The 15,284-nt window shown below is 34.1% G+C and overlaps 2 protein-coding genes across 9 annotated transcripts in view; one reads left to right on the forward strand and one right to left on the reverse strand.

Moving 5' to 3' along the window:
* Positions 1–69: 69 nt before the first annotated feature.
* Grip75 (gamma-tubulin complex component 4) lies at positions 70–8,472 on the forward strand. 2 transcript variants are annotated; one of them, XM_089704668.1, is made up of 12 exons: positions 70–512; positions 603–731; positions 850–1,144; positions 1,358–1,538; positions 2,286–2,494; positions 2,716–2,842; positions 3,465–3,621; positions 4,486–4,626; positions 5,415–5,583; positions 6,167–6,365; positions 6,831–6,991; positions 7,453–8,472. In XM_089704668.1, exons 1-12 carry the CDS (start codon positions 449–451, stop codon positions 7,613–7,615), a joined length of 1,995 nt encoding a protein of 664 aa, XP_089560794.1. In that variant the 5' UTR covers positions 70–448; the 3' UTR covers positions 7,616–8,472. The 2 variants fall into 2 exon arrangements, with proteins under 2 accessions (XP_089560794.1, XP_089560793.1); XM_089704667.1 differs by having other exon boundaries at positions 71–512; positions 5,409–5,583.
* A 2,772-nt stretch (positions 8,473–11,244) lies between these two features.
* The window catches only part of Dg (Dystroglycan), a 78,129-nt gene continuing 74,089 nt past the window's right edge, over positions 11,245–15,284 (reverse strand). For all 7 annotated transcript variants that reach the window (XM_089704910.1, XM_089704904.1, XM_089704906.1 and 4 more), the window contains 4 exons: positions 14,774–14,944; positions 14,127–14,365; positions 13,282–13,655; positions 11,245–12,759 (listed from right to left, as the gene is read on the reverse strand). In XM_089704910.1, the coding sequence (XP_089561036.1) occupies positions 12,473–12,759; positions 13,282–13,655; positions 14,127–14,365; positions 14,774–14,944 (1,071 nt within the window). In that variant the 3' untranslated portion in view covers positions 11,245–12,472. The remainder of the gene's footprint in view (positions 12,760–13,281; positions 13,656–14,126; positions 14,366–14,773; positions 14,945–15,284) is intronic.

Consider the following 15,284-nt stretch of genomic DNA (forward strand, 5'->3'; position numbering starts at 1 on the left):
ATGTAGTTTTCTCAGAAAAATCGTTAAGTTTCAAATTTTGGGATAACATTTGCATTGTACACTTTAGCCCGGGCAATCACTAGGAAATAGAATAGCAGCCATTTTTAATATTAAAGTGATAAGATATTAAAGACGTACCTACATGGCATCTCACATTCACAAAATTTAAAAATACAGTGGTGACTACGGATAAGTTTTGCCACAATTTTTAAAAGCAATAGCAAATTTATTATTATCCTCGTGTAAGCGCACTTTAGGGGCAATACAGCGCTCAGAAGTCAGAAGTGACAAAATATGACAGTTGACTTTTTATATTGACTTTGAAATTTGAACAAGGGTCGAGCAGCGAGCTGTTTATTTTGAAAAATCTAAAATATCATTCTTATAGCAATGTATGTAACATTTAACACTTGAAATAATTGGATACCGAACTGTAAACTGGCGCAAAATGATTCACGATGCGTTATTAATACTTTGGGATTGTTCACAAGTATCAGAAGGGCTACAGGCAAGTATTTAAAGGCGGGCGGGCTAATACATTTTTTTTTGTAAAAATAACTTCAGAATTATTTAAATAATTAATGTATTTACTACCTAGCAAGAGCCAGTAACTTACGGTCATGAGGGTGATGCGGCTATTTTTAAAAGAATTTGCGGAATCGCAAAGGGTCACCGCAAGATTCAAAACTTTGTGATTGCAACTAGTTTCCAATCAAGGAGGGAACATTCAGGTAATTTACAATATAACTATTATGTTAGATTTTTGATATTATATAATAAATTTATTCAGCAGTCAAATTGAACGAATTTATTCTTTTAAAATAACCACAAGTACTTTTTATTTTATAGCATCAGGACACAGGACTTTTGGCTTATACGGCCAGGCTCTTAGTGAAGGAATTACAGAAGTGTTACAAACTTATAAGAAAACCCTTAAAGATGTTGAAGAATTAGTCATAGCCAACAAAAACTATACACTTTCATTTGTATATAGCTATGTTGAGAAGTTTCAGGGCCTGTTTAACACATTGAATAGAATTATAACAACTATCAAAGAAAGAAGATTGGTTGGTTGTCAAATATTAAGCCTCCTGCATCAATATATTTTGAGCGGCAATGAAATGGTGCATGAGGCAATTGTCAAGTAAGTATTAAATAATTGTATTGAGATCTGCTAATTTTGAATCTTTTGTTATCTTTTTTATGCAATGCCTGATTTGACTCTATTAAAACTGCATAATCATGCATATGAGCACAAATTACTGCATTATAGAGGTTGTGGAAATTATGTATTTCACTTAGTAATATAGATAAAATATGATAGAAGATATTATACAATTTTCAAGCTTTTTTTCAGAATTTTTTCTTGTATAAATGCAGTATTTATAAACCAACTCTGCACTTGGCTGCTGTATGGAGAACTTAAGGATCCCTATGAAGAATTCTTTGTATATGGTGTGAAGAAAGATGATTCAAACGATACATTTTTGTCCTGCCCTTCCACAAATAACACTGGAGACAAGTCTCTGGTTTCCACTGTGAGTGTTTCAAAGATCTTAAACTTAATTTAATGTCTTTATAATTAAAATTTATACTAGCATTCCGCCCCGGCTTCGCCCATGGTACATATTTACATTTTCTCTACATAAGATCCATCCTCGGACTTCAAGGAATATAATAAAAAAAGGATTATCGAAATCGGTCCACCCGTTCACGCATGATGCCATGACCAAGGAAAACGGGTTTCATTTTTATATAATATACTAGCGGTCCGCCCCGGCTTTGCCCGTGGTACCTACATGTTTAAACTTTAAACTATCCTATCTCTCAAGTTGAATCGAACTGCATATGGTGCGGGAGTTTTATTATAATCGGTTTAGTGGTTTAGGAGTCCATTGAGGACAAACATTGTGACACGAGATTTATATACATAATATATTAAGAAAGATTAAGATAAGATAGATTAAGCAATGAAATGGACTAAATCATTTTTGTTGTCCTAAATGATAGATTGTCTTTTTCTGTGGTATATTTTTTGTTTAATTCATAACATTTTGTGTATAATTCTGTGATAGTAGTAGTTTGAATATATATGTATAAAGTGGGGTCTTCATGCGAAGAGTGAACGGGTACCTACTAGGGAAGCGCATACCATCTAAGACCACATCTCAGCTTAATATCAGGCGAGATTGTGGTCAAGCGCTTTCCTTTCTAGAATAAAAAATAAAAAGAAATATATGTTTGAAACCATTTTCATCAATAAAAATATTTTTTTTTATTTTCAGTTGCAACAAACTCCCCTGGATTGTGGCTATAATTTGAATCCCACTATGATTCCATACTTTATACCACTGTCTTTGGCACAAGAAATACTATTTGTTGGAAAAACTGTTATATTATTTGGATTTGATCCTAAGAAAGTGAAGAAGAATAATAATTTCAGTATGAATAGAGCTGTTATGCCTTTGCAGAAAATAAATATTGAATCTAGGAGGTAAGCAAAAGGATTCTTGGTTTTTAACCGAATTCAAAAAAAGGAGGAGGTTATCAATTCGGCCGGTATATATTTTTTTTATATCTCATTTCCCATAAAAATTTGTTCTAGACATTTATTAAAGTCAGATGCATGATTTTTTAAATCTGTTCATACAATAATCTCATTTAACAACAATACATATTTTCTAATTAATTCTAAGTTATTTATTTACATCATAGGTTTACAATTTGGGAAGAAAAAGAAGCCGAGTTTCATGAAAAGTTGCAAAAACTGAAAAATCCTGACGAGTTTGAAGTATGTAACTTGAAGAATGTGGTTAGAGATATCAAGGAGTGTGTTACAAAGGTTTGTGATTACATTGTTACATATTTTCTTTGTGAATGGCTGAGGTGGATTTACATAAATTAGAAAAATATACATGATTTTAAAAGAGCAACTATGGAGTTTCTTGCCGGTTCTTCTCCATAGATACTGCTTTCCGATTTTTCCAAATTGATGTTAAATATTTTTAACATTTACCGTAATGAATATTCAAAAGTGCTTCTAAAAGAAGTCTATTTGAATAAATAAATGTTCGAGTTTGAGTTAATAAGAAAAAAATTATTGAAATTACTGAAGTGCACAGTGAAGAAATTTTTTATAGATATTAATACAAAATTTGAATCCTCTTTTTTAATTTTCATTTAATACTAGCGGTTTTTTTTATAGATAATAATACAAAAATTTAATCCTCTTTTTTCATTTTCATTTAATACTAGCGGTCCGCCCCGGCTTTGCCCGTGGTACATATTTACGTTTTCTCTACATAAGAACCATCCTCGCACTTCAAGCAATATAATAAAAAAAGAATTATCGAAATCGGTCCATCCGTTCACAAGTGATGCCGTGAGTCGTGACCAAGGAAAAAGGGTTTCATTTTTTAAAAATATTTATTTTTATTTTTTATATTTTATTGATATAATTGCAGCATCTCTGGACTGTAGCGGTAGAAGAAGCGCAACTCTTACATGAGCTCCGTTTAATGAAGGACTTTTATCTCTTGGGCAGAGGGGAGTTGTTTCTCGAACTATTAAGACTCACTTCTCATATTCTGGACAAACCCACTACACGGACTTCTACTAGAGGTAACAATAAACATAACTACAAAATGTAGTGTGGCTTCTTCATATATTAAATAATAATAATAAATAAATATTATAGGACATTATTACACAAATCGACCTAGTCCCACAGTAAGCTCAATTAAGGCTTGTGTTGTGGGTACTAGGCGACGATAAATATAATATTTAATAAATACACATATAGATAATAACACCCAGACCCAAGAACAAATAATTGAGTTCATCACACAAATATTTGCCCTGGCCGGGGATCGAACCCGGGACCGTCGGCTCAGTAGGCAGTTACTTTATCACTGCGCCAACCGCGTCGTCTTTGTATATTGCATACTAGCTGCGCCTCGCGGTTTGACACGCGTGGCTCCTCTCCTGTTGGTCTTAGCGTAATGATATTAATGATATATAGCCTATAGCCTTCCTTGATAAATGGGCTATCTAACACCGAAAGAATTTTTTCAAATCGGACCAGTAGTTCCTGAGATTAGCGCGTTCAAACAAACAAACAAACTATTCAGCTTTATAATATTAGCATAGATTATTGTTACAAATACTGAATACATGACATACTTACCATATCTACTGAATTGGTAGACAGTCTATTGGTTTAAATAATATATTGCTTATGTTTGAAACCTTAGGAAAAGTTTAATGACAAACAACAGTTGTAATTACTAAGAATACCCTCTTTGAAAGAAAGAATGAAAGAAAGAAAACGTTTATTTAATGGCACATAGCCTCACATTATGAAAACAATTTATACAATACTTATATGGTATTAAAAATACACATTGAAGTGTGTGAAGCATGATGCCATTAAAAGGGGAAATCACTTTGCTATACCTTATTATTATATAATATTTATTGTTATAGATATGAATCAAGCATTTCAACTAGCGGCTCGAGCTGTGTTGTTGGGTAACAGTGCTGATATCGAGAAATTCAGTTTTGAATTGCCATATGTTAAGCCCAATATATCTGCTAATTCTTCTCTTGATGACAGCAGTAGTACAGGTATGGATTCCTATTATTTTGAATATCAACTGTAAAAATATGAATTGAATATGATCTTCACAATAAAAAGTCTCCCTTTGAACGAATGAATGTGTAATTAAAAAATAAAGGTTATGGAGATGTAGTAGAGTAATAAGATTTTGATGTTAGTATCATATCACGATATTATTAGTGTATCAATCAAATACATTAAAAAATAAATAAATAAAAAACACTTTATTGTACAATGCACAGATATAAAAAACAATAATATACAAAATGAATCTTCACCGTACAAATTGGCGGCATTATCTTGAGCAAAATAAATATTTGGGTAAATACCCAGCTTCACATAATTAATGAATTCATTAGGGATGAAACGATACCGGCTGCCGATTATATTTGCCGATGTATCGGTATCTCCGATTATAAAACAACCGATATCGAAATCAACCAATTCACAAAGCGCGCCTAATGAATGCGCGGACACTTTGTTTTCTGAACAAAAATCAACCAATAGTAAACTTTGATTACTGACTGTATGAATACTTTAACCGACTTAGTAAAATGATAATACTAAAATAAATGTTTTCTTTGGTTTTGATTTGGCATTTTAATTAAAAAAAAAAAACGATTTACAGTCCAGTCTCTGTTAAATTTAAACTTTTGTGCATAATAAGTTCATAATTCATTATCTATTTATCTACCAAGTCGATATCGGTATCAGTATCGTATCGACGAAATCATGTATCGTTACATCACTAGAATTCATTATAAAAATAATATTTTTTTCCTTGTACTAGTGGCAGATGGTTGGTCAACAATTATTCTCAAGTACGACTTCAAATGGCCGCTACACTTGCTATTCGCGCCAGAAGTGTTAGCGAGATACAACGATATGTTCCGACTGCTCTTGCGCATTAAGAAGACGCAACATGACTTGCATAAGCTATGGAAGACGTATAAACATTCTACACGGTAAGATATTTTAAATTTGCCTTTAGAACATTCTTTATTTTTACTAGTTCAGCATTTAAATACATACATTTGTGGGACCTTAAAAATAATTAAGACTCCTAATTGAAAAGGTGTAAACACTTGATTTGGAAACCAAACCGCATGTAAAAACAGCTTTATTTTTTTTGATTAGATTAAAGTAAATACATATTTCAAGATAGAAACATTTACAATATGGATCTTGTAATGTAGCCACGACGCGTTGTGAGCTATTTCTTCTCTTAATGAATGTTTAAGACATTTTTAAATCGGTCCAGTGGTTTCGGAGCCTATTCAATTGAAACAATCAAATCTTTCTTCTTAGGGCCGATTTTTCAATGCTTGGATAAAACTTATCCGTCCAATAAAGTATTACACGATAATATTAAAATGTCACGTAAACTGTCAAATACGGGCAATTAGAATACGTTTTGAAAATGGTGGTTTTATACATTATTCGACGAATAAGTTTTATCCAAGCATTGAAAAATCGGCCCTTAATAATGTTTGTGTAGGTAAGAGCTCACTTTTAAACCACAATTATCTTTAAATCAATTCTTCGCAGTTTCAGTACATGCCAACTGCACAACAAGCTAATGTTCCTAATGGACAATCTGCAACACTATTTACAAGCGGATGTTCTTGAGACCAACTTCTCTCGTCTCATGTCTGAGGTGGAAAGCACTAATGACTTTGAAAAATTAAAAAGGGCCCATGCTAACTTTCTGGCTGATGTACTGAGCCAGTCGTTTTTGACTGTAACGGTATGTGGGAAAATTTTTGTGTACTTGTTGTTTATTAGCGAGCAAACATGTTTATAATTTTTATTATTATTTCTCTGTAAGTGATTCAAATGTAATCTTTTTGAGAAATAAATCTCTTAAACCGTTATTATGGTCAAATTCTACCCAGAATGTATTCTGGGCAGAACGTATTCTGGGCAGAATGTATTCTGGGCTGACTGTATTCTGGGCAGAACACATTCTGGGTAGAATTTGACTTAAGGTGAAGTTAAGAAATGTGTTCATGAAATTTATTTTATTTTTATTTATCGTTATCTTGTTTCTTTAGGTGAATCGAAATGAATAATATTTTTAATTAATTTTTCAACCAATTTTATTTCTCTATTTGATTTTTTTATTTGCACAATTATATTTATACATTACAGATATGTCATTAGAATTATCTAACCTTTCTCTATCATCCAAAAATCAAAATGTATTTTTCAGTCGGAAGGTGACGCATCCAGCGACACATTGGATTGCCTCAACAACCCGGTTCTAAGTAATATAGTGGAGCTATTGCGTTTGTGCCACTCCTTCTGCAGTCTCAGTGAGTTCGCATCCGATCCTACTAAAGAAGATTATTACATACGGGGATATTCTGAAAGGTAAAAACGTGTATGAATTAAATACATTTATTTTTAAGTGTAATGTAATTTTATAAACAGTTTAGTGTTTTCCCAACCTGAAAATTATTATTGTATTCTTATCAGTCATTTTTTTAAATTATTTATTTATTGGCATGTTAAAGAGGCTGGTAACATAGTTGACGCACATCTAAATGACTATCAATTACCGCATGTTATAAACCCAATTATCAGTAACTAGCTGCTCCGCGCGGTTTCACCCCCATGGCTCCACTCCTGTTGGTCGTAGCGTGATGTTATATAGCCTATAACCTTCCTCGATAAATGGGCTATCTAACACCGAAAGAATTTTTCAAATCGGAGCAGTAGTTCCCGAGATTAGCGCGTTCAAACAAAAAAAAACTCAGTTTTATAATATTAGTAGAGATTTTTTATATACAAAACTAGTATCATTAGCACATTTGAATTATTTTATTTTAAAGGTTCAACAAGCTAGTAACTCAGCTAATGCAGTTACTGGCGTCAGTGCGCGAGCGGCCAAGTGGAGTACACCTCGCGCGGCTGCTCATGCGCCTGGACTACAACCGCTGGCTCAGCGCACACGCGCACCTGTCCCGCTCCGTCACCGACATGCTGCGCTACTGACGTGACGTCACACGTGTACATGCTGCGCTACTGACGTGACGTCACACGTGTACATGCTGCGCTACTGACGTGACGTCACACGTGTACATGCTGCGCTACTGACGTGACGTCACGCGTGTACATGCTGCGCTACTGACGTGACGTCACACGTGTACATGCTGCGCTACTGACGTGACGTCACACGTGTACATGCTGCGCTACTGACGTGACGTCACACGTGTACATACTGCGCTACTGACGTGACGTCACACGTGTACATGCTGCGCTACTGACGTGACGTCACACGTGTACATACTGCGCTACTGACGTGACGTCACACGTGTACATGCTGCGCTACTGACGTGACGTCACACGTGTACATGCTGCGCTACTGACGTGACGTCACACGTGTACATGCTGCGCTACTGACGTGACGTCACACGTGTACATGCTGCGCTACTGACGTGACGTCACACGTGTACATACTGCGCGTGGTTACACTGTGTACATGCAAGCTACTGGCGCCAGTGCGCGAGCGGCCGAGCGGTGCTGACTTTTTTTTTATATAAGAGGAGACAACTGAGCTGTGTCGCGTCACCGGATGATAATAAGTAATAACCGCATAAAGAGTCTATAATATGTCTTAATTGCTTTACTACTGACTACTATTACTATAGTACGTTCAAGTAATGGAAGAGATCAGAGAGTCAGCACTAATTTTTGCATTCTGCAAGACAGTTCCCAAAATGTACTTGATAACTCGAAATGTAGAGCTTTGACCGATAACATACTTTCATGTAAACAGATTTGAACTTCTCATAATTGCACAATCAATTAAATAAGCCCTTGTTGCAAACATATGAAATGCAAATATTTTTTTGTTAATTTATGTTATACTTCTATTATGAATACTTTAACCACCGACGTCATAACCTAATCGACATCGTATATAAGGCGAACACGTTTATACAATACTTTTGAATAATGAGTACAACTTAAAATAACTTAACCTAACTTGGCAAGTGGGTGTGAAAGGGATAAAAAAACATACAGGCGTCATTCAAGGTCATATTTTCTTGTTACAAGTTAATGTTCATACTGAAATCTCCAGTGTATTAGATATAAGCTTCTTGATCCGCATGCGCTAATTACCGCTCCCCCGCACCCCGCACCCTGGATGTTGTCTGAAACGTATCTTCGTAAAAAATAAGACATAGGTGTCAATTAGGTTATGACGTCGTTGGTTTTAACTTTATTAAAAAGTGTAAATTGCAATTGTATATGTTAAAAATGTTTTTTTTTTTAATGTTCAAGTAACAAATAAAACAACAATATAACAAAACAAATGTTTTATTTAATCAACATCATCATCAATTTCTTCTTCTTCCAACACATTAGTTGTTTCTACATTTCCTTGATTCAATGCATGTTGTGTTTGTTGTACCATCACAGCCTTATCACAGCATTAATTAGGATAGACTTGGTCATTGGTTATGAATATATAAACTAATAGACTCCTACCCACCCCATAGGGGCCTCCCAATCCCCTTAATCGTGGGATAATATTGTACAGTACTTCCCCTACCCAATATGCATAAATAATTTCATGCCAAGCCGTTTTGGAGGAGTATGACTTCAAACACTGCGATACGATAATTTCATATCTTATATACAAAATTCTCGTGTCACAATGTTAGTCTGCATACTCCTCCGAAACGGGTGGACCGATTCTCATGAAATTTTCTGTGCATATCGGGTAAGTCTGAGAATCGGCCAACATCTATTTTCATATAGACCACATATTTCACAAGAAATGTGCGGGAAAAATCATTGCATTCAATATAACAGAGAAGTGTGACGAATGTCAATTGGCGGGGCCGGCAGAATCCGCCATTACGGTTGAATCCGCAATGGCTCCAGGCATACCTTGGGAATAGAACACTTGTAACAATGGTTAGCGGGGAGGCCAGTAAGCCGGCAAAGGTTGAGTGTGGCGTGCCAACCGGCTCCGTCTTCGGACCCGTTGGATACATAATGCATGTGAACAGTATGTGCAGTGTAGTACGTGATTGCAGTATATATATGTATGCGGATGATACTTGTCTACTCTATGCGCATAAAGATATGCACATATTAGAAGCTAAAATACAAAATGACTTTACAAATATAATAAAATGGGCGCACGATAATGGAATCATAATCAATATGAATAAAACAAAATGTATACATATTCGCTCACCTTATAGTAAGACTATGAATTCGCCAAAAATATTAGGTCATAATTATGAATGTCTACATATTGCAAAGAAATGTAATTGTAAAAATATTGAATTAGTGGAAGAATACAAATACTTGGGGTTAGTTATTGATAAATACTTTTCATGGAAATCTCATATTCTTAATCTTTCGGATAGGCTGAGGGCAGTTCTTGTTAAATTTCATCATCTTAGTTTTATTTTAGATAAGGCCACTATGTATATTGTGTACTATGCATTGACTGACTCACTGCTTTCTTATGGATTGGCTAGCTATGGGCGCACTTTTAAGACTTACCTTGATAAAATAAAAGCGCTTCAATTAAAATTTATTAAAATATTAGCACATGAAAAAGTAAAAATCCGCTGTAAAAAAAATAATGATTATAACTATTTGTTTGTAGAGTGCAAGATGCTGCCTGTTCATGAGAAGGTAAATATGTTAATAGCAATGGAACAATTTCATAATGATGAATTTAAAATCTGTATTAATAAAACAATGTCTTATAACTTAAGAACTAAAAATGTATTAGAAGTGCCACACTATTGTAACTACTATGGGCAGAGACATAGGAAGTACTTAGTGCCAAAACTGTTTAATAGAATCCCAATGAAAATTAAGGAAAGTGATAGGAAGGATGGAATTATTAGGAAGGAATTAAGAAGATATTTTTTAAATGCATTTGAGAGTGAGTTGATGTGTTGATGATCTGTGGCCGTTGAAATGTAACATTGTTAGCTGTTAGAATATCAAAGTGTTAAATTAAATTGTAGTGTTTTATAAGTAAAATGGAAGTACATATTTTGTAAAATGGAGCTACATCTGCCAACAAACTGTTTTACAGTTTGGCAGAGTATTGTGATAATATGTATATGTGTCTTTGGTTCTGAAATAAATAAATAAATAAATAAATAAATAAATAAATATGTACCACGGGCGAAGCCGGGGCGGACCGCTAGTAGTAGCTCATAAGATTCTGTTTGTTGAAGTGTTAAAAATATGTAATGACGATTCGAAAGTGCTTCTAAGAGAAGTCTAATTGAAATTCAATTTATTTATTATTAATTCAATTATTGAATAAATGAATGTTTGAGTTTGAGTTTGTAGTATTCGATATTATTTATTATTTTATTCATAATGCACTAAATCACATCTGACAAGAAATAGTCCACTCATTTACTCATGATACTCCTTTCATTTGTTTGTAACCTCATTTGATCATTAGCCCTTTGAGATACTTTTAAAAAAAAATATTTATGTGAAAACTAGTTGTGTGAAGCTTATAGTGTGATCCAAGAAACTTTCTAAAGAAAAAAGTATCTTCAACTAAAAAAAGGTATCAATAAGGATTTTCGTATAATAAACTAGGTATTAAGGAGAATAAAACAAATTCATCACTAGACCATTTTATTAAATTAGAAAAAACTCATTAATGACAAATTATGTGCGTTCATTAAAAGTGAATAATTAAATAAAATAGCTGTCATACACAAGTCTATGAAATAATTAAAATGGTACGGCTTCTTTGTGGACATCAATTAAGTACAACTACAATTTAATAACATAATATATTAATAAAAAATAAAATGAAGAATAGAATAGCTGTCCTATAAAATTGTATAATACTAAAAAGATCTATAAATGCAAAAATCCTAAATGAGTATACGGTCGAAAAAAATACATCCAAAGAAAAAAGTTATTTTATAGCTCATTTCATATAGTTACATTTGTTAATCTTACTTCTATGGTAATTAGACAAGTACAAAATGATATTTTCATTCTTAAAAATATATATTCGTAACCTAAAACTAGGGTCAGTTGTATAATTCACGACTCGTTACAAACCACATGCCAGATAATCATGCATTCAACATACGCTATACAAAATCGATGCATTTGTTTAAAAATTCAAATAATTATTGAATAAATTATGTCTAGAAGCGCTGACGTCATTTATATCATAGTGTCCATACGAAAACGTTCCGATACATTCTTCTATAACTATTTGCACGTACACACATTATCTATTCAGTGTTGGAAGAACTATGCTAATGGCTAAAACGTTATATTTTCGATATGTTTTATTTAAATTACTTTTAAAACAAGTTTGCACACAATGGCACATTCAGCCAACGTCGTATTAAAAGGCGAATAGATTAAGAAGCGTATCGCCATAATAAAATTTCGTGTTAGTACAATATCTAGAGACTATAAACGCCACCTATAACAACCCACTAATTTATACGTGAAGTCTTCAATTTTTACACATAATTGATACATTCTCAACGCCGTAAACACCTTACACAATATATCAACTACTCACAAATCGTGACATTACTTAATATAAGAAATTCGTAGTCACATAAAATTGTGCACAATTCCTTTTACGTCCATGAGGTCATTCGACAGTCTATATAAAATTTGAAAATAAATGCGATTCAATCGATACCGTACAATCGTAAATGCTTTCGCCGAGATAATAAATAGTGAAACGATCGAGCAAATGTTGTTTAATCAGTTAATCGACTAGTTTTCTTACAAAAAAATATTTTATGAAATAATTTGTCGACCCGTCGCGTCGGGACGGGTGTTACGAGCTAGTTTGGGAGGAGGGGGGTAGTTTTATGGGGGGACGTATGGCGGGGGTTTCCTGTATGTGGGGGTGGCTTTGGGTCGGGGGGGAGTGCGGGAGGCGGCGAAGGGGGGCGGGGGGCGGTAGGGGGCGTCTTCCCCCGTTCTATAGTCGGGCGCGGGTGGGAGGAGGGGGGGCTTTTCTTCGCGCATAATCACTGGGCTTTTATCCACCGGCTCGGTATCAGTCCTTTCTTCTAACTCGTCTTGGAAGATAACTGGAATACCCTTTGAACGGAACGCTTGACGCTCTTCTTCGTCGCCGACGCTCATTTTACCTGTAATTATTTATTGCAATATAGTACTTATTGTGTAGGAAATAGAGACAACATTTAAAGCAATTATTAATACAATTTGACGTTTTCTACTTTATTGAGTTCAGCATGTTACATCAGTGCGCAGTATATTTGAACAAGCTTCGTATATAGAAGCGTAAGCGTACTTTTAAAAGACACAATTTGTCTAGTGCTATAAATGAAAGGTGCATGATAGTTAAGCAGTTGTCACCTTTTTCTTGTCAAGAATTCGCATGACCTAAGATTAAAATTTGTTTTGGTTAAATTGTTTGTTACCTATGGTTTTAAGATTATCTACAAATATGAACTCTATGTAAAAATTAATATTATTATGTATGTTTATCGATTTGTCTCTACTCTTAAGATCGTTAGAAATTCGAAATTTTAAAACAATATTTACAACAATACTAAAAAACTGAGTAACATTATAATAAATTTTCCCTTACAGACAATTCTTACATAATCATAAGTGTAATTTGTAATATTTATCACATAAAAACATACCAGTACGCCTCCTTCGATACAGCACGCATGCAATAATCCCAGCCAGCAGAATCATACAAACAATCACGACGGCCGGTATAACGAACGTCACCAAATAGTCCGAGTACTCAGGACTAGCGTTGGGCGTCTTATTATTCACCGCACCACTCGAAAGTGGCGGCACCATTGCTTTAGGTGTCTTTGTGTTTTGTTCCGCACATAAACCAAGTGGAATGAGACGTATGGACATCACTTTTAGGTCTTTGTCGAAAATTTGGTCGACTTTTTCCTTAAGGTTGCCCCCCATAGCGCCCCTTTCGTCGACGATAATCATGTTTCGTAGTTCTTCGATTTCTCGTTTCGGACATCTGTCCATTGGTAGACTTGTGTTGTACCTATAACCGGAGATGTGATGTTAATATTCGTAAACGGAGTAACATTTAAAATTATACATTTAATTAAATACCATGACGAATTTCTCCAAATAATACTTAGTAAACAGATATTCTTTATGCTAAGAGTAGCTTAAAGAATAGAGTCAGATTTCATACAGTGATTAATTATGAACATGAAATTTTTTCATATATTTTTTTCACTATTAAATTAGAAATGGTCTCCTTGTGCGAATCATAAATTCAAATTCAAATTAATTTTGAATAGTAGGAAAAGTTATCCCCACACGACAAATAACAACTTATTTTTAACATTTGTATTGTATTGTATTGTATCAGCCTGTCGTGTCCCAATGCTGAGCAAAGGCCTCTCCAAGTCGCTTTTAACATTTAACAAGCGTAAATTAAAGTCTACGTAAACTTGATGATACAGTACACTACAACCGCTAACATAACACCAATTAGTTCACTCACCATATAATAGTCGGCGGGTTATCACTAATGCTCTGTATCCTGATATTATCTGTCTCCTTTTGATCGAACAAAGCTGCCAATTTCTCAACAATCTTGCGCTTATTGGCCGCAGTTTGCATGAGATTGGGAGATGGGTCCATTGTCATTTGAAATTCTACTGTGGGCCGGATGGTTGGGGCTTTCGCTACTTCTACTATGAGACTGTCGTATGCGCTCTTTTTGCTTGAGTCTTCGGCGATCTGGAATTTAATTGAGATTAAGCCTTGGAGTCGTTTAATTACTGTTTTTGTTAGTTTTCAAATGAATTTTAAATACAATCGTCATGTTAACCATTACGTGTAGAACTGAAACCTTTATAAGGTTGCAAAATTATACACACTTTATTTTAAACAATAATGACAAATAAAAATAACGATCTAATTTTTATTTTGCATATATAAATGAAATAATAATTTTCCATGTAAGTGGTCAAGCGTTTCCCAATTGTTAAAAAAATACAATTTAGTATGGTTTTTACTTTTTATACTTTAAAAACGATGTTTATAAAATGAATGTCGATCTTTTTATCAATTATTTTGATAACATTAAACATTACATGTTTTTAAATTTACGATATACAAAGTTAAATTATGATCAAATCATCTTACCAGTTGGTAATGCACACTGCCTTCATCATTACTGGACGGTAGACCATAGAACTCCTGGTTGTTAGCGTCGAATTGTAGCCAGTGTGATGTTTGTAGTTCAGAGCGGTCGCTGAATCGCAGCGACAGGTGTAGGTTGCGGGTACCACCGTCTTCTGGGTCGAAGAATGTATCCTGAAAATTTAATAAAAGTTTTCATAATTTTTAAGGTAAAATAAGTAGTGACTGGCAGTATATGTTTAATATTCATTCGTTTTTGTTTCTAGCACATAGATGTTGCACTGGAGACGTGTGGTGTGTATTTCTATGAGAGTGTATTTATCTTTAACATCGTAAAAAAAGTTGTTAAATACATGTTTGTAAGATACATGCGTATGATGTATACATCATACGCATGTGTGTCACACATACATGTGTGTGTGAGCTATGTCGTACATTCTTGTCAATAACAAGCATGAGTGTGATGTGTAGATGCTATAGATTTCTGGCTCTTTGTGACGCACATGTATGTAAA

Source organism: Colias philodice, chromosome 16, assembly GCF_061535455.1.
Source record: "Colias philodice isolate Cphi_HAF_F1 chromosome 16, ilColPhil1 Martin Lab GWU primary, whole genome shotgun sequence".
NCBI lineage: Eukaryota > Metazoa > Arthropoda > Insecta > Lepidoptera > Pieridae > Colias > Colias philodice.

Excerpts from the sequence above, each read along its gene's own strand:
- Grip75 (XM_089704667.1), top strand. The coding sequence starts at position 449 with ATGATTCACGATGCGTTATTAATACTTTGGGATTGTTCACAAGTATCA. Across the intron at positions 732-849 it reads ATCAAGGAGGGAACATTCAG|CATCAGGACACAGGACTTTT; the intron begins GTAATTTACAAT and ends TTTATTTTATAG. Across the intron at positions 2,495-2,715 it reads ATAAATATTGAATCTAGGAG|GTTTACAATTTGGGAAGAAA; the intron begins GTAAGCAAAAGG and ends TTTACATCATAG.